This window comes from Scheffersomyces spartinae (assembly GCF_019049425.1).
Source record: "Scheffersomyces spartinae strain ARV_011 chromosome Unknown scaffold_4, whole genome shotgun sequence".
In the NCBI taxonomy this organism is placed as follows: Eukaryota; Fungi; Ascomycota; class Pichiomycetes; order Serinales; family Debaryomycetaceae; genus Lizanozyma; species Lizanozyma spartinae.
This window is the reverse complement of record NW_025065051.1, coordinates 299565-324519: the sequence shown is the minus strand read 5'-3', so window position 1 is coordinate 324519 and position 24955 is coordinate 299565. Positions and strand designations below refer to the sequence as shown.

Below are 24955 nucleotides of genomic sequence, written 5' to 3'. Positions count from 1 at the left end.
TAACTTTTATCTAAAGTTACTATCAATAGAGATTGCCCAGTTCCTCGTTTATCCTGTCAGATTTGCTACGAATACATTAGTTTGTTATTGGTAGTAGTTTGACCGTTACTCCTCATATTTTCCCTTACAATCCATTAGAACTTTTTCATTTGGGATTTATGTTCTGTTAGAGGACACTTAGTGTATTGTTTATCAAAAATCCTCCGTCTCCTTTTCCTCCTTCTCGTATTATACTATCAGTACTTCCTTAATCATGGCTTTAGCTGACAGAAGACCTATAGAACTTTCAAAAGTGGGCTCACCTTCTTCCCCAACATTTGATGCTACATCAATGGGATTGATGAGCTCTAAGAATAGTCTTAACTCCTCATCAGTTTCAGCCTTGCATTCCATTAACGAAATTGAAAATAATCTCCACGTGCTCCCAGTTGAATCAGATGCTGAAGGTATCGATTTCGATGTTGATGATGTTGATGTTGATATTGATGCTGATGCTGAAGTTGACATAGATTTAAACATTCACGATAACGATCTCCATCTGTTATCTGGGAATTTGGATGATTTAGCTACCGGTGACATTAATTTGATCTCTAGTAATGATGATGGTACTCATTCTTTTGATGAAAGTCATGCCATTTCAAACCAATCAAACGCAATTATGGACTCCCCTAATAAGCAGAGACACGAAAGTAATTCAATTCCTATTTCTCCAAGAGTAAAGAAACAATTAAAACAAAGTACTCCTGAAAATTTGGACTCTCCATCTTCAAGACTGATTTCTCCAGATTCCTTGATGAATGGGGATCGTAAGTCATCCTCGCTGTCTTCATCTAGGGGATCCAGTCCTCAGCCAAACCCTTCCATCAACGCAAGCTCGGGTATTGTTCCAAAAAAGCCAAAGAACCCTTCTCGGGTGCCAATTGCAACTGGCTTCTCAACAACAATTCCGGTTACAGGTGAGAAACCAAGGCCTGAACAAAAAGGTGACTTGTCATTAGAAGATGATGTGTTATATGCTATTTTCCTCATCTTGTATGAAAAGGATCCAGAAGGCAAGGGAATGACTGTAAAACAAATTTGTGATATTTTGGTTGAACGGCATCCAGAAATGGCAAGTTTATCAACCAAAACTTCCAATTTAGTAAGTGCAAAATTGAATGCCTATGTTAAGAGAGTGGAAAAGGGTGATGTTAACTTGAAATATGCCTTATCCAGAGAATGGGCCGATGCTTCGCCAAAAAGAATGGTTTATGTGTACAGAGGTTTGTTGGCTGAGGATTTCCATCTTCATGTGAAGAATGCTATGCAAAAGCAACAACTGCTGCTGCAACCATTATCAAGTCAATCTGATTCACACAATCAAATTTTATTGAATGGTCACAACTCACATTCACAAAGTAGTCGGTGTGAGTCTCTGTCCTCAGGTTCTCCCACTCTGTCAAAACTTTCCAACAAATCAGCTTTAATTAAAAGTTCCGGATTGACCTCTTCTTCCACCGATTTGACTTCTTTATCTGCCGATCCCCAAATTCAGTTCAAGACGAAAGGCCTTACTGATAGTTCGTTTGAGCTTCCCAAAACACCAAATCACACATTAAAACAAAGAAGACAAACAATGTTCGATTTGGGAACAAAACATACCCTTTTAGATTCAACTTTGGAACGTACTAACTTGTTTGTTCCTTATTCCTCATTGCCAGTAACGGCATCTCTCAATGAATTGAATGGTGAAACCAAAAAGTTGTCTTTGAATCTGGATGATGAATTGGAGTTAGCTAACGGGGATCGGGATGAAGAAGATGACGATTTCGAAGTTTTTGGAGCAGATGATGAAGACGAAGATCAAGATGTATTTGTTGAATTGATTCACAAAAATGGTAAGCGTTCTAAATCAATGTCTTATTTGTCATGCAATAAGAAGTCCAAATTCTTAACTGCAGCTGCAGCAGCTCCTCGTATTTCAAGACAACCAGCAGCCCATAATCCTTCTGCTGTCGCTGCAGCTGCTGCTCTTCATGCTGCTGCTTTGGAGGCTATTTCTAGTCATAAATCCAATGAAGGCTCAGGGAAAACCCTTCCTCAACCAAACAAAAAATGGTTAAATGTCGTTAGATCAGGATTTTTGACTCAAGAAATTGGAGCGCCTGAAGATACTAGTTTATCTGATATTGATAAATTTTTTGGCTAACTGATATAAAAAAAGGCTGCAGTTTCATTATCATGATAATGGACTTTAAAAAAAATTTCTTTGTTTGGTGACCTCAGAAACATCTACCTATTGTGAATACGTTTGGAATATTCACAATTTCTCCTTCTATTCTTATTACATTGTGTTATTATTTGATTTATGAACCAAACACCATCCATTTTTCTGCACATATATTCCATCATTTATCAACTTCCTTCAAACTTTCTTTTATCTTCTGATTAGAAAAGTGATCGATTTCTAATCTCCAACAACTTCCCCAAAATAAAATGATTAGTACAATTGAGCCATGTACAAATCGTCGTCAAAATTATAAAAAAAGAACTACAAAATAAAAGTGAAAACCCATTTAATATTATAAAAATGAAAAGGAATGTCTACTATTACTATTGCTACTGTGAACTGAATTTTAAGATAGTGAAAATTCAAAGACATCTGTGACCGTCAAGTTGCCAAATTTTTGGATCACTTACATTACAAATAAGGTGTCTTCCAACCACTTCAAACTATGCTATACATTTTATGTCAATTGAAGGCCCAGTGCTTTGCCTTTTGGAAATCTTGTGCTAGGTTTGAATTTGATGCGCCTTACTTTCTTCATTTCGTGTATACTATAAATTTAAAACTTACTTATGCTTTGTCTACATTAATCGCACAAAGTATCTTATCAACTCATGTAGTACTTAGGACCATCACCACCTTCAGGGACAGTCCAATCGATGTCTTGTGTGGGAACCTTGATGTCACATGTCTTACAGTGAATGCAGTTTTGACTGTTGATCTGGAATTTAACCCCCAAAGGTTCGTTTTTATCCTCAATGTATTCATAGACCCCAGCTGGACAAAACCGTTGTTCAACCCCTTTATACTTGGGATAAGCCTTTTCAGCGTGTTTACGGTGATCTTGATCGGGAATTCTCAAATGACATTGCTCATCTTCGTCATGGTAAGTTCCAGTTCTTGAAACGGAGGTTAATAAGTCAAAAGTAATTTTACCATCAGCCTTAGGGTACTCAATTGGAGTGAATTTGGAAGCATCTTGAGTGGCAGCAGCATCAGTATGATGGAAATCTAAAGTCCATGGCTCAGCTCCTTTTGTTATTAAAGTACTTAAACCAGCGTGAGTTAAACCTCCAAACAATCCCATGGGTGAGTTGAAAGACGGTCTAACGTTCCGTACACTGAATAACTCTTCACGAGCCCAACTCTTTTCAAAAGCTTCTTCATACAGCTTCAAGATTATAGGTTCGACATCTTCTAATTCCGAAGGATCAGAAAGAACTTCTAACTCACTAATTTCATTGAAAATGGACTCAGCTGCAAGTATACCTGTTTTGATAGCAAGATGAGTTCCTTTTATTTTAGCCACGTTTAAGAACCCAGCTGTACATCCTACAAGAACACCACCAGGGAAATATAACTTAGGAATAGCTTGATATCCACCTTCATTCAAGGCTCTGGCAGCATATGAAATACACTTACCACCTTCTAAGACATTCTTATAAAATGGGTGCAATTTCATTTTCTGGAATTCTTGATATGGAGAAAGGTAAGGGTTAGCGTAATCAAGAGCAAGGACAAACCCCACAGCCACCAAACCTTCACCAAAATGGTACTGGAAACCCCCGCCATAGTCCTTATAATTCAATGGGTATCCTACAGTGTGACCAACATAACCTTTATCGAATTTCTCAGGACTTACTTCCCATATTTCTTTGATTCCTAACCCATACGATTGAGGCAGTTTACCTTCTCTAAGATTGTATTCATTTATCAATTCCTTGGTAAGTGAGCCATGACAACCCTCTGCAAATACAGTAATTCTAGCATGGAATTCCATTCCTCTTTCAAAAGAGGGCTTGGGTTTACCCAGTTTTGAAATACCCATATCCTTTGTAGCAACCCCTTTAACTGCAGTTTTAGCTTCATCAGAATAAATTACTTCAGAAACAGAAATACCAGGGTATAATTCTACTCCAACTTCTTCAGCTTGTTCTGATAAGTACTTGACAACATTGTTTAAAGAGGCAATATAATTTTTGCCAGCATTTTGCAATTGAGATGGTTCTGGTAGGGGAAAGGAATACTTTTCAGTTAACATTTTCATGGAATCATGAGCTACTAAAGTAACAATATCTGGAGGCAAGGGTATACCTGAGCCATCTTCATTATAATATTCGCTTTCAGGAAACAATTCTCTAAAAGCGCCTGGCTCGATAACAGCCCCACTTACTATATGGGAACCAAAATCACTGGCTTTTTCCAAAACAACCACCCGGAGTTCACCAGACCCATTCTCATTATCCAATTGCTTTAATTTGATAGCGGTAGCTAATCCTGATGGTCCACCTCCGACAATACATACATCAACAGCATCTGCAGCTCTTTCTTCCGTCAAAATCTCGATATCGTCCTCTGTGAGCGAATCCTTTAGGGCAGACGAAGCTCCTTGTCTCCTATATGGATAACTAACAAAAGATCTTGCTGGTGTTGCGGCGAATTTTAATGCTGGACGAAATAATATAGTACTACTTCGAGTGATTGTAGATTTAACTCTTAAAGCACATTGATTTCCCCTTACAGCCCTAAAGATCATCCTCGTCGAATAGTTTACAGACTCTTATATATGTGCCTGTATATGTTTTAACAACAACTTATCACCTAAGAAATTGGAAATCTGTACACTATTTAATGGTAATTATTTGCAAACTGAAGTTCAGTGTTTGAGTCATCGTTAACAATAGAATTTTCCACACTAAATTTTCTACAAACTAATTTCGTCAAATCAGAAGGTGCTATTTAGTCATTCGTCGCTAGATGTGTTGGCATATATTGTTAAGCATTAATATAGCAGTGAACAATGGAAAATATCCGATTAAATTTCACGTAGCGTGTATTTTGATTGAATTTTACTTGACTTGATGAGGGTTCAATTGGCTGCAGCCATGTAGCTCTAACCTTGACTCGGGATTTGGCCGCACTAGTTTAACTTTTCTTTTGACTCAGTCTTCAAAGAAGTACATACATTAGAACATACATCAAGCTCAAGCTCGTACCACGATAAATTTCACAATATAAACTGCTACAAATATATTTATGCAAATAACCGCTATTATTAGCCAAACACCGCCATAGAAAAATCCAAGTTCTAAATTCAAAAATTACCCTACAGTACAAATATAGTCAACGCATTGGCTTGTGCCATTTCTTGCAACATATCCACAGCCAAATTCCAGTCGTCAGCCAGCTCTAAAACAACAAAATCTCCATCTTCATCTTTATACTTCATCTTATTAACCACAATGTCCTCAGTCACCACTTGACTCAGAGAAATCAGAATACTGATACGTTCTTGTAAATCAGGGAAGGCAATGTATTGCGACACGTTCAATAACCCAGGAATTTCAATCTTATTGTAAATCAATTTAATACCAACAACAGGTGTATCTTGATGCACTGATCCTCTTCTACTGCTGCTTCCGTTTCCATAGCTGGATTCAATAGTGCCATTTGACTTTGACCTCCTGGCCCCTTTAAGCATAGATAAAGTTGATGATGAGCTATGATGACGTTGATATTGCGATCCACTAGACGACCGTGAAGAATTAGCATCACTTGATGCCAAATATGCTGCAGTTAAATCATAAGAATCATTTGTAGCTTGAGATCCATGAGAGTCTCGTACTCGCTTGCTCACCACTGTAGAATTGTTGTTATCAGCAGTCTTCAATTGGCGCAAATAATGTTCCCACTGGTTACGGGCTTCTTCTGTTTTGTATCTCAAAGTAAATGACCCATTCTCCTTGCGACCTGACCATGAGATCATTAATGTATACCCATTATTCACATTTGCCGTGGAAAAGTTATAAATCTCAGAGATATATACTCGGCCTTTCAACTCAAGTACTGATTTATCTCGAGTAGAGTTCAAATTCTCAAGTAAATTGGCAGTGGATGTTGATGCTTGTGATTTCTTCCTAGAAGAAAGAATTTCACGCATTTTCTTATTAGAGCTTGTACTCGAATTATTCTCTGTATTCCCGGGATTCGCTGTATCAACAAAAAAGAATATAATTCGTTCAAACAAATACGCTTGATACTCCTTTTCATTATCTTGATCTCTCACTCCAACGGTTCCATGGTAAAGCAAGTTTCCTTGATCCCTTAACTCAAAACCACGCCAATTTTGCACTCTATCTGTTAAATTTCGTAAGAACTCAACGTTTTCAGCCCGACGTTGGGCCTCATTAATCTCATTAGCAACCTCTTTCATCGCCTGCCTAGCAAGTAACAACTCGCCAAACGTAGCCAGGGGAGTCGGATCTTCCAGTGATTCTGGAGAATACTTTATCATTTGGTCTAATAAAAGTGGATATTTGCATAATCTTTGAATAGGTTTTATAAGAAAAGATTGAAGCTCAAACCCGGGATCCAATAATGACAGTGACCGTCTTAAGTTTGCGGCTTCCTTCGTCACCAATTCAATCGCCTGAAGCTGTGCTATAGTCCACGGTTCGTACGACTTAAAGGGACCGTTCGATGCATGTATGAAAATTGAACCTATGCGTTGGTATTTGTATGGAACATTCACATTACATTCCAAACCATTCAAAAGTCGTCTTTGGAACTCAATTATTTCATTAATATTTGGAAGGAGAATTTGGATTTGCTCATTGGTTATGATTTCAGCATTCACCAATTGCTGCTTGTACTTTTGAAGAAGTTCTAAGTCAGAAACAAATTTTCGTTCTGTCTCAACGAGTTCCTTAAAAGCCTTTGATCTATCATCGTTTATAACAATGTCAGGAACGGTAAAATTGTCATCCAATTTGAAAAAAGCCTTGTCAAGGTCCATCAATCTGTTAACTACATTTATAACTTTCAACAAATCAGAAGTCGAGTCGGAAAATACATTAGAAATTGTGAACATCTCTGGCTCATCTTCATCATCATCATCCAAGGTGTTAGTGTCGGAGTTGGAATTAGATAACTTAGAAAGATCGATGTGCAGTGTTACTGCTATAATGAAATCGTAAACCGCTTTTTTGCACGTTTTCATGTCATCACCATTTGATGAAGGCTGGATTGGAATTTGATAGTCCTTACACACTTTATTGAACAAAAGACACAAAGGGTCGCCCCTTTGAAATAATTTCCACACTTGAGTAACTGGATCAACACTAATATTCGCAGGTAGAACACCAGCAGTAAATGTAAAAATATTATTATTTGTCAGTTTTTTGTTGTAGTTGGCGACTGAACTATTTCCATTAGGCATTAAAGTGGAGCTACTATTATTTTGTGCTCCATTTGAATTTCCGTTTGCCTCTACGGAGTTGTCAGAATGAATAGAAAACCCTGAAGAGATCACAGATGACCGATACTCACTGTTGAGACGGTTCTCTTTACTTGAATCCTGAGATAATGCTAATGCCTGTTGTTCACAACATTGTTCTGCTTGGTTGAAAGAACTTGAAAGATACAATTCCATGCCAGGAATAAGACTAAACTTCTTTTTCAACACGGAACATTGATAATGTAAATGTTCTTTAGCGACAGATCGCTTATTCATAGTGAGTTGTGACATTGAGGTTGTGATTCGGGTGATTGGAGGGGTTGAGGTCCCCAGAGCCGACCCTAGAGAATGGGTTGAAATGGTTCTGAAGGGTGGTTGTATCGAGGAGGACGCTATAGAATGATCCAGTCTATTCTCCATCGTTGTCATTGGAATCAAAAATATGTGTAAACGGAACTTAAGGTTAGGGAAGCTCTTGGTTTCGTCGTAGGCTTGTAATCCGTAGCTGTTTTACAGGACTTGGGCAGTGTAGGTGGGTAGCGCCGTTCTAGCGTTATAAAATCCAACGCCTTGGTTAAGATTTGTAAGTCTGGTTCTCCTAAGGAGTGTACCTATTTTCAGTTGAATGGGTTCAATTTTCAAGCTTTCTTTGGAGGGAGGGGTATTCCAATGCTTCGATATGACTAGTTCGAGCTGGAACAATATATCACAATTTATAGGTAACGTAATTGGAAGCTACCTATCAATGAAAAAAATATAGGTGCTAATAAAGATACTCACAATGGAAACAAATCGTAGGTAATGACTGTCTACCTATCATATAAACACGGTAAAGTGGAACTATTCCTATATTGTTTTTATTTCTTTAAAAGGAGCAGTAAACTAATCTTAAACTCAAAAAGTAGGGAATTTTTATAACCTGTTGTTACAACCTTTTGAGTAGTAAAAGGAGCCTTTGAGTACGCTAGGAAACTATGTTATCTCTTATACGTAATGATGCTCTTTGTTCAGTAAAAGAATAATATATATATTAAGTTATCTACTGTAAACACGTTCAGATTAAACAGGATTTTTCGTTCTGAGTGTTTTTGGTTGGAGCACAAACCCTTTCGAAAACTTTTCCTTCATGAAAATAGAACGCAATTAAAGGTTCCACACAGCGCAAGAAACTCGGTCGCATGTTGACTTTAACTGTGTATTTATTACTAATTCAATCCGTTATTCCTATGCTATTTTATATTACATTTTGTCATGGTTCTGTTCACGTTGCAAGTTACCAAGAAGTGTAGTTCGCGATATGAGTTCATTATAATAATAGTAGTGTTACTTGTCTAAGTACGCTTCCTGACTCCTACGAGGCATCTATTGGAATGGCTGATGATGTAATAATGCGAAACCAGGTACTCATCTGGGGTTCAATACATGTGCGAATTGACATAAATTTACCCCTTACATAACCGATTTAGGCAAGTTTCCATTGGTCTTTATTGTAGCGAGACAACTCAGAATGTACCTGCTACGCCTTGAAAGCTTTGTTGGACCTCCCGTGATAAAGTCAAATTACATAGATAGCAGTTGCATAGTGGTACGATTTCCGTTAATGCTTCGAAATGCTTCCCATAATCTCTGAAATTTGAATATGTACATATTGTATATATAAGTTCTAGGCATTCAATGCACAGGTGACATGAGTTCTGTGTACAGATATAACCCTACATTAAGCATACACCATTACCCGAAATAGCTTATGTGTATAATCTACTCCAGTAAATACGCTGGGATACCAAAACTCAAGCGCTATTATTTGTTTCTTTGATAGTGGAGTTATTAAGTGTTCGTTATATATACTGTTGAACAACACCATTCATGGTGTTTTTGGTATTTTCTTCCTTCGTCAACGCACTCGTAAATAACCTTGCATGGCGCTACCCATAATGAGTGTTTGTATTCATGACCATACTGCCATTCATCATATTACCAGTTGATAAGTTATACATAGCGCCTTTGAAAAAATAGTAGTAGGTTATTATTGTGTATTTAAGGGCGCTTTAGAGAAAAGCATTGTTAAAACTGTAGTCCGAATGGGTGTAACTTAATTCCTATTATTGAATTACTCCTGTGGCTCCTGTATCTGAAAAATTTCTGTTTTGGGGTAGGAACCTCCCAGTTCAAGTACACACTTATCTCCAAAAAGATTCAGCACCTTACAATTCCATAGGTTTGTTAATACCGTTGATGATGCAGTCTTCTCTTCTGGGTATCTTTATCTCTGTGCCTAATGTCTCTGTCCCTGTTATCTCTACTCTCTCTACTCTCTCTGCTCTCTCTGGTGATTCTCTTATCTCTGTTTTCTCTATGATCCTTGTTAGTTCTACTATCTCTAATATCTCTGCCTTTAACACCATCCCCATCTCCAAGCCTGCCCATTTTATCATCAGCACGTTTTCTTAAACCCTCTTCCGGACGTTTCATAAGCACCACATTCCGACCCTTATCACCCACATATACAAATGTTGTCTTTTGAGGAAACCACCTTATTTGGGGGGTTACTTGTGACCCACTCAGACTATTAGGAATATCATAAATCTTATCACCCAAAGAAATATCATAAATCTTGCCAGAAGCGGTTCTATCAAATGAAACTGCTACATACGTTCCATCTCGTGAAATATCTAAATCAGTAACTGCTTCATCAATATCGCTTATCACTCTTGTAACGAGCATTGTTTCATTCTTCCATATCAGTACTACACCTTCATTTGATCCAGCTGCAAAATAGATTCCTCGGGGATCAATGGCCAAACAAGTTACCGATGACCGGTGACCTCTTAAAGTTGTCAATTTTCTTATTTCATAAAGTAGTTGATGTTCTGAGCTTTTCTCAACAAGTTCAAATATTGGAATAGATCCATCCTGTAATCCACAAGCAAAATACTTGTGCTCAAAATGAAACCACATAATGGAATAAACATATTCACCAACGTCAACCGAAAATATGGGTGCAAACAGTGCATCAAAGCCATATATCCAACCTTCTCTGTCGGCAACGACTACAATTTGTCCATCACTGGAATAGCCAACATGTTGTAAAATTACATTAGCTTTGTCACTACCTTTCCCTGACTTATTGACAGGTGATTTGACTTGTACCTCACGTTGTAAAACGCCATTTGTCCTCCAAACCCTTATATATTCATCTCTGGCCACGGTGAGAAACACAAACTCTTCTTGTGGATTAAAGCACAACAGCTCTACAGGCTTGGTGTGGGGGGATTCAATCACTACACTTTCTCTGCCACCTTCGTTCATCATCGACCATATTCTGACAGATCCATCTGAACGAGAATAAGCTAATCGTGTACCAGTGAAATTGAGTGCTATGTGGATCACTTCACCTGCATCAAAATGGTTAGGAAGTGATTGATCTCGAATAGGGATTGAAGTAAAGTCCTCAAAGAACTTCTTATTAACAGCACTCATATATTCTTCAGAATTAAATTGAATTAGCAGACTTAACACACAAGTCTTATGGTGCTGTAATTGACTTTCCCTTGTTTTCGGTCAACTAGGTAGAAGGTCTACGACACTATAGGAGTTTTAGTTCCTCATTTATTTTCAGTGTCCTGTATGTGATCTTCGCACTACTTTTCCAAATGATTACCGATGGAACTTTGGGGTAAAAGCCGAATATACGACTCCATAAAGTATTATATTTTTTATAGGAACACCATATTCAGAGATGATTAGACCACAAACAATTACGCTTCCAGTAAGAGTACCGTGTTTGTTAAGTCAATGTGAAAAGTTTCGTAATGGCCTCATCTCCATAGCGGAAGTTCTGCAGATCTCTTATTTAGAGGAATTGGAAGTATATTTGGACTGGCTAGTGGGACATCGAGATATAGCCCTTTTAAATGGTTCGTTGAGACCGTGGACTACTGTGAACGTTACAAGGACTAAATTGAAGGATAAATTGAAGGATAAATTAAAAAAATATAACACCAAAGAAAGTGAAGGGGAACTATCTGTGATTGAAAGCAGCAAAGAATCCACGGTGTGGACTACTACAGAAGAAATAAGCATGGTAGTTGGAGCAATTAGTTTAGCATATATGTCAATGGCGGCTCTGCGGACTGAAGAGCTCATTCAGGGTGATAATGCGAGTCCCGAAGCAGATCATCAATGGAAAACTACTACAAATCTTTTGAAACTACTGTTAAGTGTCGTTCGTTATGGTCAAGAGGTGATCGGATCGAACTTATGGTTAGAATTTTTGACACATATCAATAATCTTAACTTACAATTGGGTATAATAATCAAATCTGGTTGGGTAAACCGTATGAATTTTGGATCACTCGATGATGTTGATGGAGGCAAACTAATCAGTAAAAATAATGGTACTTTAACAAGAATAGCCATATATTGTCTTGGGGAATTAAACAGAGCACTTATGGCTATTGACAAAAGTGACCAAATGATCAAAATTAATGAACAATGGTCAATAGAGGCCAATTCATGGTATTCTTATTTAGTTGTGATGCGCAAATACATTATGGGGTACATCGGTCTTTTCTACTCTATTGACAACTACCAGCAAGATAAAATTGGGGAAGCAATAGGACTAGTTAACTTTGGAATCGTGACACTTCAAGGTCGCAAAATTAGTGACGATATAGGTAGTGGTAAAAGGGCTCGTGAATGGTTGAAAATACATCGGCAAGATTCTTTGCTCAAGAATATGCAATCAACAGCAGAGTTGAACTACAATAAGTCGGATTTTGCTAAGATGATCCATATGACCCAAGATTTGACCTACTTATTTGACATGCTTGTTCGTCTTCGAGTTAAATATACCAAAGAGAACGATACTCTCAAGTTCGATACCGTGCAAGACTGGAAAGATATTGGTCAAGATAGTAAATGGCCTCAAGGAATAGCTGTACCTGTTGGAGCAATCGAGAAGTATACCCCGAATAGTCATCGGAACCAAACACCAACTACAAATCAAGATGCGCTGGGGCAAACACCGTACTACTAGTGAATGGATTGTGTACATATATATAATAGAATAGAATAGGGTGCAGTTGTAACTTTTAATACATGCATAAATGAAAGCTAAAGACTTAGTTATTATAAAAGGCGTGTGTGGTGTTGAGATGGAAAATTATCCTGTATGCGTCATCTCATGATTCATTTTCGGTACGGGAGATAAAACACTTTAGTTGTAAAGTAACAAGGCTTAAAAGGCTAATCGAAGTCTGTTTAGAACATCCGATAATCTACTTATTGACCTGGGAGACTCTCATTAGCAATACTATTACACTCCCATCTGTAAAGTACTATTCTGGTATGCGATAATGGTATCTAAGACATAGTACGTCCCGCTTCTGTCTAACGCTATGCACGCACCTGAAATTTATTCGGATTACATCGTGCGCCTTTTTCACTTTATTGTCTACCTTCCTATTACCTGTGACCATCAATTACATAACCTACATAAAACACAATAAAGCGTTTCGAGTGCTCTCCCTAGAGACAAACGTGTCTTCACCATTAAGAAACTTAAACTTAGCACAATTATCCTGAGCCAAGTAACCTAGTTTATTCGGACTTGGGAAAAGAGCGAGAAGGAGGGGGCCGCTATCATATTGTATCAGTTCTACTAACCTTGTACTGGATGCGATACTGCACTGTAGAAAGATCATGGGATAACATTTATGCGTTGACTACAGGGACATGGGATTTGGAAGTTGGTACTCCCATTTTGTTAAATACACTCCAATGGATTTCGGAGATTTATCTTATTGTCATCATCCCTTCAGATTCAACTTCCTTTCAATTGTTGACAGGAAGTGACAGGGCACTTTGATACCATTTATTATAGGCGTATGCAATTATGGTGAACTCTGGTGTAAAAGTACGGTAAGGGATGCAAACCGTCACACTGTGTAATTATTATAGGGTAAACCTGAAAGCGGTACTCGTCCGACCCCAATCACTAGCCGTGTGTGTGCACAAAAGCATAACACCTCATCTCGTACCGTCTCCCGTATTCGCTGGCATGCTTAGGTCGCCGCGGTTTGTACCCTAGAGTTTATAGCCACAAGCGGCACCATCCTATTGGCACATATATCTCATCATGATTATTAGCGATAGTTTTCAATTCAGTATTACATAGCGTTCTGTAATTCAGCATGTTCCGTATGTGGGATGCGCTACAGTTTAGTAGCTAGGTGTATTGCACTTTAATCTGTGTAAACAAGCAACGACCATTTGTAGCAGCTAAACTTTTGCAGGTTAGGCGTGTGTTAGATGAGTAATGGAATGGTACTCTGTGGTCGTATAAAGTATGAATGCTTCGATGCCTTTAATTTGAGGGGCAGATTAATATACTAATACTACTATTACGCTTTCAAGTAAACTTCATAATCTCGCTTGTAATTACTAAGTCTATTGTATTACCCTTAGGTTTAGTCTTTTACGGTATCGTACTATAGTCTTTTAGCTACACCGTACTTGTATGAGCAGTGTGCGTCTTTTTGTCGTCTTATAAGCGCACTTTGAAATACGGATTGTTCCCTGAAAAAAAAAAACCAAACTAAGTTTATATTCCATCATCACTTCTTTCCTCAATATTCAAGTAGCAGTGAACTAGTGTTACCCTACGGCCAGTTCATATATACTGCCAGACGATCAGTGACGGCTATATCCACCTTTTGTTATTTTTTTTGGTATATTGTGGAGTCCCCTATCTTTGTCCACTGCTACCGTCATCTCATTCCCAAATTATTATTACCATTATTAATACTATAATCATTGGGCTCCTACTTGAAATAAGATCGTATCTTCAACGCCATGTTTAATACCAGGATATTTGAATCTGCTCCCACGTCTAACGGGAACGGATCGGGTGGATTTGGTGGCACTTCAACTACCGCCACTGCTCCCTCTGGAAGTGACTCCCTATCTTCATCCCATTTGGCTATACCGACGCCCCAGCCTATCGACATCACTGGAATGACGCAGTCCAATATGTCAGTTTCTGGATCATCTTCCCATGGTACCAGGCCGGTTTCTCACCGTAACTCGTTCCGAAGGGAGTCTGTGGTGATGAGGGATGTTTCTACTAGTTGGGGATCCATCACTATCGGATCCTGGTTGAAAGATGAAGTTATGATGTACAACACAACTAACAATGCAGCAGCTTTCAACAATAATAACGGTTCCAACACTCAAAGTAGCAACTCCAATTATCACTATCCCCTTATCAACCCTCGTAGAGGCTCGTTTCGGTTTACTGGGAACAACAATGGTAATGGTTACAGTAATCCCAACAATATGAACAACAGTAACGTCAACAACGGCAACAACAACAATCACAATGCTAATATGAATTACATGCATTCAATGTCTCCACCAATTCAGCATTCCGCCGCTTCTTATCTACCTGACTTGGAAGCAGATTATTGCAAGGACTATTCCTGTTGTGGTCAATTACTTCCTACGCTTCATGATTTGTTGCGTCATTACGAGGAAGCCCACATTTCTCCATCACCCCCATCAGACCATTCCGCTCATCCGCAGATTCACAACCCTCATCATTATGACCCCAACCAGAGTATTCCTGGTTCTTTGCACCATGCTTCCCATGGTACTGGAGCCCACGATATTCCTCATGATCCTGATGCAATGGATGAAGACATGATACACCATGCACTGAGCCACCATCATCAACTTCAATCGCCTCATCTGTTTGCTCGTGCTAGAGCTCAACTTAGCACCAACAACAGCATAATGGAAACAGTTTCTACCAACGATGTGTTTTTGAATAACACCCACAATAGACATCATAATCCACATCATATGTCAAACACTAGCATGCATCATCCTGCTACCTCTGGAGCAAGTCTAGACTTAGCTCTGGCGACAACCTCTTCAAATCTTCAGAGTCATCATTTCAATATCCAACCACAGACAATTCAGCAACAATCCGTTCACTCTTCTAGGCCTGGCAACTCTAATACGAAAACTTCTGCGGGCTCTGGCAGAGTCAACCAAGAAATTCAACAAGAGCAACAAAATCAACAACTAGCTCGGTTACAGCAACAACTGCTGCAGCAACTGCATCAAAGCCATCATCAACAACAGCTGCAACTGCAACTGCAACTGTCACAACTGCAACAAAATCAACAAAGTCGTCATCAACTGCCTCAAACTCCAAACCATCAACTGCAACAAAGTCATCAACAAGCTCAAGCTCATCAAAGCCACCAGCAACAGCAACGTAATTCCAGCTTGTCTCAAGTGCGGCAATCAAACCAACGGCAGCAACAACGTGTTAGTCAAGGTTCTGGAAACGGGAGTTCATTCTCTCGTTCTCAAAAGAATGGAGGCAATGAGGATGAAGATGCGATGTATATTGATGATCCTGCTAGGCATTTGTACATTATGGAGAATTCTGAAAATAAGCCTTTTAGATGTCCAGTTATTGGATGTGACAAAATGTATAAGAATCAGAATGGGTTGAAGTACCATCGACTTCATGGTCACCAGAATCAGATGCTTCAAGAGAACCCTGATGGGACAATTAGTGTAATTGACCCTGAGCTGAATACTCCTTACTTAGATGGAGCTAGTATGGAGAAGGACAAGCCATACCGATGCGAGGTATGCGGTAAACGATACAAGAACTTGAATGGTTTAAAGTACCATAGGGGACACACTACTCACTAAATGGATAGTGTTTGTATTAGTGATGATATTAGTATTTTCTAAAGGTCTTTCTTTCTTTTTGATGTATGTATATTAGAGTGTGTAGATATGTAGAGCATTGGAATAGTGTAATAAGTATATATTATATAACTATGCCTCAGTGTAGCTCTAGATAGTTAAACCACTAAATTGTGCGAACATATAAATCATTTCCCACAATCAAGTCCATGATACAGTAGCAATCAAAGTACTTTCTTTTGATATAAGATTGATTGGCTTTAACTTCAAGCTTTTTGACATCTTTCCCTATCCAGCGTAGCTTGGATTTCCCATCATTGGTTGAAACCAGAAACTTCACCGTTGTGTTGTTGTTGGAGTAAATCACCAATCGGTACTTTCCCCTTCCCCCCAATCATGTTTATTGTCTCCGCACTTTTAAACGCAATTAAGGGAACTTTACTTCATTCTAGGAAGCCAATTCTCTACACTATAACTACTTGGGTTTATGTGGTTGTAGTGTTTCCATTAGCGGTGGCTGCGTACCTCTATTTCTACCAAATACTAATACCCAATTCTCCACAAGAGGTGGTTTTAATTAATGAAATATCCTCCATTACTCAATTGTCAACTATCAAAAAGGAGGTGTTCTACGACTTACTGCTACGATTAAATCTTTGGTGTTTTGATTCGGCTCAATACTTGGCGCATTATTCCTTGCAATCAGAATCGGGTCCCCAGTTGCAGTCTTCAGTTTTAGTCAATTGTGATTGGAAGAATGTCTACAAGCATAACAATCCTTACATTCCTTATGCCTTACGGTGGCTAGTGTTCCCCAAATGGATCAATTGGGATAAAACTTATTCTCTCTTAGTACCCGTGGCACGGGGTGTTAGAGGATCTTTCCTTAAGCAGACGGCACTCGAGCTTATAATAGACGAATCGGTGAAGGAGTCATATAGTACCTCGTCATACTTGATGTTAGATGTGGCTTGGAGAGGAATGCGTTATTATATGTACCATTACTACTTTCTGAGTTTAATAATAGGATCAGTAGTGTTTTATGCTGTTTGTACGCTAGTCATGCTTGTCTCCAGTTTCATCATGAACGTCATTGCCACACTGCAAAGAGACTCTAAAAAGGTTAACTAATGAAGTAAATTTCTGCCCTGATAATTTTGCCATAGACCATTAAATATTAAAAGTAAGTATGAAAAATTCTATTTTACCAATAATGCAAATTGCAATGAACAATATAATATTGAAAATATTTACTTTCTAAGAATAAAGCAAACTGTTGGAAATGTAAACGAAAGAAAGAACGCAAATAAAAAACTAAAAAAATGTTCAGACCCTACCAGAGGATCTAAAATGATTTATCCAGCATTAGCAAACCCCATTTCAGTATCGATACACAAATTGGGCATTATTCTCCTCAAATATGTTGCTTCATCAAGCGAACTTCCATCTGCAAATCCTTGAAATCCATTGCCACTTGAAGGCACACCCGAATCAACATCTCTATTGGTTGCGGAGTTGGAGGCAAACGTTGGTAATGAATTCAAGTGATCAAACTCAACTCTCTTGCTCAAAAAAAACTTAAACTCTTCCACAACTTTATGATATTCAAATAAAGATTTCCCCAAATTATTGATTACATTCATGTTTAGCTTGGACTCGAATGCTTTCTTTTTTTGGCAATTTTGATCATCATCAGGCTGATTGCTAAATATCATATATTCTTCTTGGATCAAAAACTTATTGAATGGGTCATTTGTTATGAAAATTGACATGTTAGGAATGGTAGGCTCAGGTGGTAACTCACATTGATTTCTTAACGAGATTACCCATGGATAGCCACCACGAACACTATTATTTACTATCCGTAGCTTGTCATTGAATGAATCGTGATCAATGACAATATCAATCTTGTAGATGGGTCTAATGACATCTGGTGGTGATTTGAATATCGTCTTTCTTGATGAATAGGCACGAGAGGCTGGAGTAGTATCCCGACGTGATTGACTACTTTTGGGAGTTGAATGTACAGAATCACCACAAGTGACGCCATATGACTCTTCTTCTCCATATGCAAATATTTCATCCAAACTTGATGACACTTTATCCATGTCGCTTTCATCGTCATCTTCGCTGCTAAACAGTGATAACGATGTAGGATCCAGATTGAAAGAAAATAAAGAAGGAGAGGGTGATCTCAGAATTAACGTTGAGAAAGATCCAAATTTGGAATCAATTCCCATGCTCCCCAAACTAGTGCTTCTGGTTCCGCTTGAATTGGTGGAAGAACTGGGTGGATGTTGACTCAAATAATCTTGGGACGATCTACTTAGCTCTTCTTCATCCTTCACTGTTAACCCCTTCAAAAATTTTCCCAATGAACTTACTAACCCATTCGACCGTTCATTCTTAGAAATCAGTGAACCGGCACTAGCTTCAACACTATTCAGGCTATTGTTCACATTAACCAAAGGGTTGACAGTTAATGCAAGACAAGTATAAACTGCCTCATCAAAGATTTCAAAGGGATGAGTCTTTCTCAAGTCATGGAAGCATTCTAAGTCCAAAAATTCATCTCTTATGGCCATAACACTTAATCGACGGTTAGCTAAAGGACTATCAACTTTGAAATCCAATGCAGACAAGGAAGAGTAACTTGCTCCTGTCAGAGCGAAACATTCCAAGTGCTCAACTAAAACATTAAAACCGGTTGTTAAAACGGAATTCAACTCTGAAATCAAATCAATTTGAACTGTATTTTCCAGATTATTAACTCCGATCAATCTCCATACAAGAAATCTAATGTAGTAAGATCTAACTATCGGATGCCAATGAATGAAAAACTTTTCAAAAGTCTCTTGGCAGATGAGCCAACGTGAAAAGTTCAACTTGTCACCGTACTCAGCAAACAGAATCCATGGATAACTGTCATCGTTATTGTCATATGGTTCATTAATATTCGGTACCGGTGAGAAGTTGAAACCAACAGGAATTAAATCCCAGGAGTTAAAAATAAAAGATAATGATTTCAACATTAACTGGATGTGATCCGTGCAGTTAAGCATTCTGTAGTTACAGTCTAACCAAAATGTCCAATTCAAATCATAGCCGAAAGGATTACCATCAATATGGTTAGCAAACTCATATACCAAGTTGAAAACAGGGCTCGCTTTGTTCACATCATATACTGATATAGACTTGGCTTCAGAAATCAATATTCCATCAATAATATGAATGAATTCCCTCAGCACTGTATTGGAGTGATATAATGAGTCCCGCAATACATTGAAAATCTTAATGAGTGAGGAATATTTGTTATTGCCCTGGTTTTCATTTGCAGTCGCCCCATTTTGACTTGCATTTCCATTGCTACCTCTGGTTGGAGTAGGAGGCAAAGGTGATGCCTTTGTTGTGCCTGACGGATCCATAGATATGTTAGCAGGGATCATTGGCGATGAAAGCATGGGTCTATTGTAAACCACATTTTTGATATTCTGCAAAATATGCGCAGTCACAATGCTTAAACCTGGGCAGTACCTTACTAACGTTTGGTAACCCAAGCTGTTCTCTTTACCGATAAGATCCTCTACAATGCTCAAATAATGTCTGAGAAACGAACAAAAGATATCTGAATCATAAGAATTCCAGCGCTTAACCCAAATACCATTTGGATCTTTGATTCCTCTGACAGGATGCTTTGGAGGAGGGACGGCATTAATAAGTGTACTTTGTCCTCTCGTCAATTGAGTATTCGCCCTATTACCTTTGAAATCAATGAATTCGTGTAAATGTGGAGGGAATGCTTCAGTAAATATCTTCTTCATCATATCTGACTTCGATTGGCAACTTTCTTCATCATCGTGCACCTCTTCGTCTTCCTCTTTTAAGAAGCACTTCTTAACTCCATCAAGCTGCGACAATTTAGTACCTAATAGAAACATAAGAGCTTTAGCGACTTCGGGAATATGGAAAAACAGATATGCAAATACTTTCCCAATGAATGACAGTAAAGATAAAGGTACTTGCTTATAATTTTGTAATTTGTAAACACAGCAATCCAAAGTTGTCTCCAAGAGATATTCAAATTGGTGAATCAAATCCTTATCCAACTTCTTATGCAAGGCGAACCATTCACGACGAGCGATGATACGAGATATACCCTCTAAATATGCGTTTCTATCGCTTGAACCAACTTGGGAGTGAGGAGCTGGCATAAAATGATGTTGAGATTCGGGAATATTGGGAAGCTTGGTTTTCATGGAAGGCTCAGAGCTTTGCTGAGAATTCGGAGAGCAAGATAAACTACTTGTAGCAGTTGAGGGAGGCACTTTATCAAGCAAACCACATAAAAGAGCTTCCCACCATTTTATCAACACTGTAAGAAGTACATTATTTAATGATCCACAGATATTAGAGTCAGTGTATTTACTCAAATCATTAAACTCATTGCTATGACGTAAAAATGGCAACAATGTTAAACGTAAGATATTTGTTTTTGTTCTGCTATTTGATTTAGAATTAAATCTGGTTAAAGATATTTCTAGTTTCTTATATTTTTTCAACAATTGTTTTATCAACTTTGATGGAGGAGACGACGAGGGCCCACGGGTTGACGGGTTGGGGCTTCTTAAAGAAGTGGAGGAACCAAAAGTGGACATCGTGGGGGTTCTAGGAAGTATAGGAGAAGCATAAAGGGAGGATTCTTCTGTTCTAACGTTACCATTATTACGAAAGGGTTTTGATGACAAAGGTTCAGCTTTATTAGAAGCAATTGGGATTGTATTCTGCAAAGTTTGAGGATCACTTTGAATGTCTTTATTCAGGTTGCCTGAGTTAAGGCCTGCCTTAACTGATAACTTTTTGGTTATGGAAAAAACCTTAGACATGCCTCATGGGAAGGTTTGGTTCTGTAAATAAAACGAAATAAATGTAGCGATTGTTGGTGCAATTCAAATAATATGACTGACCGGTGTCTAAGATCTCAGAGCAACTCTCCTGGTTAGATCACCACTTCGGCACGGCAATTTTAACTGACAACGTTGAGTGCGTGAGGAATACAACCGGTACCGTGGTAAAGGTTAACTTAAGGAATGTAAATGTAATACAGAGCCTTATAAGTGGAAAGAACGTCACTGATAATAGTAAAAGAACTAAAAACCACCCACGAAGAACCGTAAACTAGTTATAATAAATGGTCCAACAAAATAAAATACTGTTATGCAAAAAAAGAATTGTCTGTCCAATACTAAAGATATTGCAATAGCCTAACATCAGAGACGACAGAAAAAGTAATCCCCATACAAAGTGTGTATAACGCCTGAGAAAAGCAACCATTCTGCGTACTGTTTACAATTTCCACTTGGTATTCCCCCATCGCTTCAGGGGGTGCTCACAACAATAGTTCTATTTTGGTTTTGAAACGACATTCGCTTGATGCATTGTGGAATGCAATTATAGTCGGTTGTGGAATTGGCTGTAAGGTCGTCGAACAAAATTAAGCTACCTAATTTAAGTAGACCCTAAGGTTTTTATAATATTTTGTACTGTTGTCTATCATATTGTAGTATGAATTATATAGGGTGAATTATACAGAGTAAATAATACAAATGTGGTTTACTGTAGTGTAGAGTAGTGTGTGGTGTGATGTAGTGTTCGTTACATTATAATTCTATTAATGAAACTGAAGAATAATTTCGCTTATTTGGAACAAGGATATTCCATTACTTTATCGGAATCAAAGTTTTTCATGCATGGCTGCTATTTTTGTTTCGATGAAATTTTTAGCATGAACAATTCCAAAGCAGATTTCGGCATGATGGCGGCACTTTGACTATAACAAGTTAACGGGGTGGTTATACTTATTTCCGTCGGTTGGTTGATCATCATTGACAAAAAAATACGAGCAGAATTCTGGGAATATTCCGCTTAATTCGTAAACCTAGGTTCGGTCAGTAAGTTAACATTATTACGTAATCGCAACACAGCAATTCTAATAATAACCTAAATTCCATACAGGACCTCCGGAACCCAATAAATTGGTCCTCTAAAATGTTGTCAGATTCTTCTTGTTCTTCTTTTTCTTGTTCTTCTTGTTGGGGCTTCTCTTCAGTGGCGACATTCCTGTAGTGGCTTGTGCTTTAATAATATTTTCATCATCCATTAGTTGCTGATTCTCCTCGTCTTCGTTATCGTCTTGAATTACTTTATCGTCTTTATCAGTAATCATTCCTTCCTCCTGCATGTCGACTCCCGAATCATCTGTTTTGTGTTCCACATCGTTTGCCTTATTATTAGTGGTAAGAATGTCTTGGTTTGCCAGATTACTCTTAAGTACTTTGCTTGAAGCTTCCAATTCTTCGACTTTTTGATTTAAAATCTCATTTCGGTTTTCTAATGTCTGTAATTGCTCTCGCATTGCCTGTGTTTTGACATTTTCGGCTGCTTCATGCAAATCTAGTTTACTTTTTAAATCTTGTGCTCTGTTTGTCTCAATTTCAATTCTGTCCTTTAAAGCTTTTAAGAGTTCCGTACATGTTGTATCAGATTCTGTTCCCTCAACTGAATTTTGAAGTTGAACAATCTTATCTTGTAATTTCGTAATTGCAGCAGCATTTTCTTGTTCCCATTCCTCATTCAGCTTCTTTTGTGATGGAATCACATTTTCTAGTGGCTCCTTGACCTCTTCAGAGGTCTTTGGCTTTGTGGCTTCTGGGGCAATTTGTGCGTCAGATGTGGTTTTTGAAACATTTTGATCTTCAATGACAGTTTCCCTTTTGGAGTCCTGGTTCTCGTCAGGTAACTCCTCCGGTGGCTCTTCTTTGGCTTCTTCGCTCAGAAAATTATCACCTCTTTCAACTTTGTCAGTGTTCAATTCATTAGCTAATGACTTGACATCATCATCGATTGTTTTTTCCATTGTAGTTTCATTTAAATCTTTGCTTTTATTTTCATTGCTAATTGTGGCATTTAATGTCACATTAGATCCAGCTTCAGCTTCCTCCAAGTCGGGTATGGATTCTTGTTCTGTATCCTTCAATTCCTCAATTTCCGCAGGACTTTTGCCATCTTGTGGTTCAATGATTTCAGACTTCTTCAAGTCGCGGGCATTGCGTTTATCTGGTGCTTGGCCCTCTTTTGTTTCTTCAAAATCATTGTTGTCATGTTCATTTTGTACCTGAACAGCATCAGATTGGTCCCCCAAATTATTATCAGTACCTTCTGTTGCGTGCAAAAAAATTCCAAGTTTACTTCCATTTTGCTTACTTGATTCTATATTTATATCACTATCTGTAAGCTCTTTCTCATCTGTTTCAGTGTCGCTTACTTTCTCTTGACGCTCCTCTTGAACTTCATTGGTTTCACTTGTAGGAAGGGTCTCAATTTTAAATTGACTTGTGTGGGCCTCTTTAGATGATTGTATCTCCTCGTCATTTCCCCGTTTACTTTCATCAGTCTTTAATATATGTTCTTCAATTGGTGTCCCCTTTTCCATATCAACTTTAGGCTCAATGGCATCTGGAATCTCGCTAACTTTCTCAACTTGGAATTCTTCTTCATCAAGTTTTGAATTGTTAGTTTCTGATTCTCCTTCTTTAACAGCAACTTGAGTTCCATTATCTTCTTTTTCTTTATCAGGTAATTGTTTAATGCTAGCTGCCTTCAAATCGTTTATCTCATTCTCTAATGAATTTACTGTGGTCTTCAAAGAATCCACTTCCAGAGTCAAAGATGCAACTTCAGATTTCAAAGTGGTCGCCTCTGACTTTAAGGATTCAACATGAGAATTAAGAGCCAATTTCTCTTCATTCAAAGCATTAACTTGTTCACTTAAAGACTCTTTCTCTTTAGTGATTTTGGATTCATTTTCATGGTATTCCGTGAGAGCCATCTTGGTTTCTTCAAATTCTAACTCAGTACATTCCAACTTTTTCTTAAGATCCATACGGTCACCCTTAAGACTTTGTAATTCAATTCCTTTCTCAAGAAGGGAGGTCTTTGTTGTCTCCAAATCTACCTTTTCATCGGCTAATTCGGCCTTAAGCTGCTCAATTTGAATAGTATACTCTGTCATATTTTTAGTGGCATTGGCCACCAAAGCGTCAGTTATTTGTTTAATTTTAGTATTTGATTCTTCTTCTGCCCTCAATCTCGCTTCCAAGTTAGCAATCTGTAAATCTCTTGATGCTACTAAAGTTGTTATTTCTTTGTTCAACTTATAATCATACAGAGATTCTAATTGGTCGAATTCTTTAGTCTTTTCGACATTCTCGGACGTCAATTGTGACACACGAATCAGAAGCTGCTTTATTTCTGACTCCATCTCCATGTTTTTCTGTACCAATAATTTTTGAGATGCTCTTGAAGCATCGTGTTGCAAGTTCACATCATGAAGCTGTTGCTTAAGCACGTTGAGTGAACTCAGAGATGACACTTTAGTTTCTCTTTCCCTGCTTTCGAGAGCCGTATGCTGAGTTTTTAACTTCTCATATTCCAATGACTTTTCTTTTAATTGTTTTTGTAATTGTGAAATTAGGTCTTCATACTTATTTTCAACTTCGTCAGTTGTCTGTGCTGGCTTCTTGTTAACCTCGAAGTACACAATAAACAGAAGTACTATCACAATTAAGAAGAGAATAGTAGTCAACGACATTGTACATCCTGCTTTGCGACGAACACGCTAACAACTGCCTTGTCCAAAGTAATGTGTGTTCTATTTATTTTCCACA

At 38.1% G+C, this 24955-nt stretch overlaps 9 protein-coding genes across 9 annotated transcripts; 4 read left to right on the top strand and 5 right to left on the bottom strand.

Annotated features, from left to right (window-relative positions):
* Positions 1–253: 253 nt before the first annotated feature.
* Positions 254–2188, top strand: GDS1 (Gds1p; the record flags this gene model as incomplete). Its single annotated transcript, XM_043194457.1, has 1 exon — positions 254–2188. The coding sequence occupies one exon, from the start codon at positions 254–256 to the stop codon at positions 2186–2188; it is 1935 nt and encodes a 644-aa protein (XP_043050781.1).
* A 685-nt stretch (positions 2189–2873) lies between these two features.
* CIR2 (putative electron-transferring-flavoprotein dehydrogenase) lies at positions 2874–4938 on the bottom strand (the record flags this gene model as incomplete). The annotated part of the gene is made up of 2 exons (XM_043194456.1): positions 2874–4714; positions 4917–4938. The coding sequence occupies 2 exons, from the start codon at positions 4936–4938 to the stop codon at positions 2874–2876; spliced, it is 1863 nt and encodes a 620-aa protein (XP_043050780.1).
* Positions 4939–5372: 434 nt separating this feature from the next.
* Positions 5373–7778, bottom strand: CDC24 (Rho family guanine nucleotide exchange factor; the record flags this gene model as incomplete). The annotated part of the gene is made up of 1 exon (XM_043194455.1): positions 5373–7778. One exon carries the CDS (start codon positions 7776–7778, stop codon positions 5373–5375), a length of 2406 nt encoding a protein of 801 aa, XP_043050779.1.
* A 1947-nt stretch (positions 7779–9725) lies between these two features.
* KQ657_003757 (uncharacterized protein) lies at positions 9726–10982 on the bottom strand (the record flags this gene model as incomplete). The annotated part of the gene is made up of 1 exon (XM_043194454.1): positions 9726–10982. The coding sequence occupies one exon, from the start codon at positions 10980–10982 to the stop codon at positions 9726–9728; it is 1257 nt and encodes a 418-aa protein (XP_043050778.1).
* Positions 10983–11241: 259 nt separating this feature from the next.
* KQ657_003756 (uncharacterized protein) lies at positions 11242–12540 on the top strand (the record flags this gene model as incomplete). The annotated part of the gene is made up of 1 exon (XM_043194453.1): positions 11242–12540. One exon carries the CDS (start codon positions 11242–11244, stop codon positions 12538–12540), a length of 1299 nt encoding a protein of 432 aa, XP_043050777.1.
* A 1994-nt stretch (positions 12541–14534) lies between these two features.
* Positions 14535–16235, top strand: SFP1 (Transcriptional regulator of ribosomal biogenesis proteins; the record flags this gene model as incomplete). The annotated part of the gene is made up of 1 exon (XM_043194452.1): positions 14535–16235. The coding sequence occupies one exon, from the start codon at positions 14535–14537 to the stop codon at positions 16233–16235; it is 1701 nt and encodes a 566-aa protein (XP_043050776.1).
* A 393-nt stretch (positions 16236–16628) lies between these two features.
* Positions 16629–17363, top strand: KQ657_003754 (uncharacterized protein; the record flags this gene model as incomplete). Its single annotated transcript, XM_043194451.1, has 1 exon — positions 16629–17363. One exon carries the CDS (start codon positions 16629–16631, stop codon positions 17361–17363), a length of 735 nt encoding a protein of 244 aa, XP_043050775.1.
* Positions 17364–17587: 224 nt separating this feature from the next.
* On the bottom strand, positions 17588–21115 carry KQ657_003753 (uncharacterized protein; the record flags this gene model as incomplete). Its single annotated transcript, XM_043194450.1, has 1 exon — positions 17588–21115. One exon carries the CDS (start codon positions 21113–21115, stop codon positions 17588–17590), a length of 3528 nt encoding a protein of 1175 aa, XP_043050774.1.
* A 1157-nt stretch (positions 21116–22272) lies between these two features.
* On the bottom strand, positions 22273–24879 carry USO6 (Uso6p; the record flags this gene model as incomplete). The annotated part of the gene is made up of 1 exon (XM_043194449.1): positions 22273–24879. One exon carries the CDS (start codon positions 24877–24879, stop codon positions 22273–22275), a length of 2607 nt encoding a protein of 868 aa, XP_043050773.1.
* Between the last annotated feature and the right edge of the window lie 76 nt (positions 24880–24955).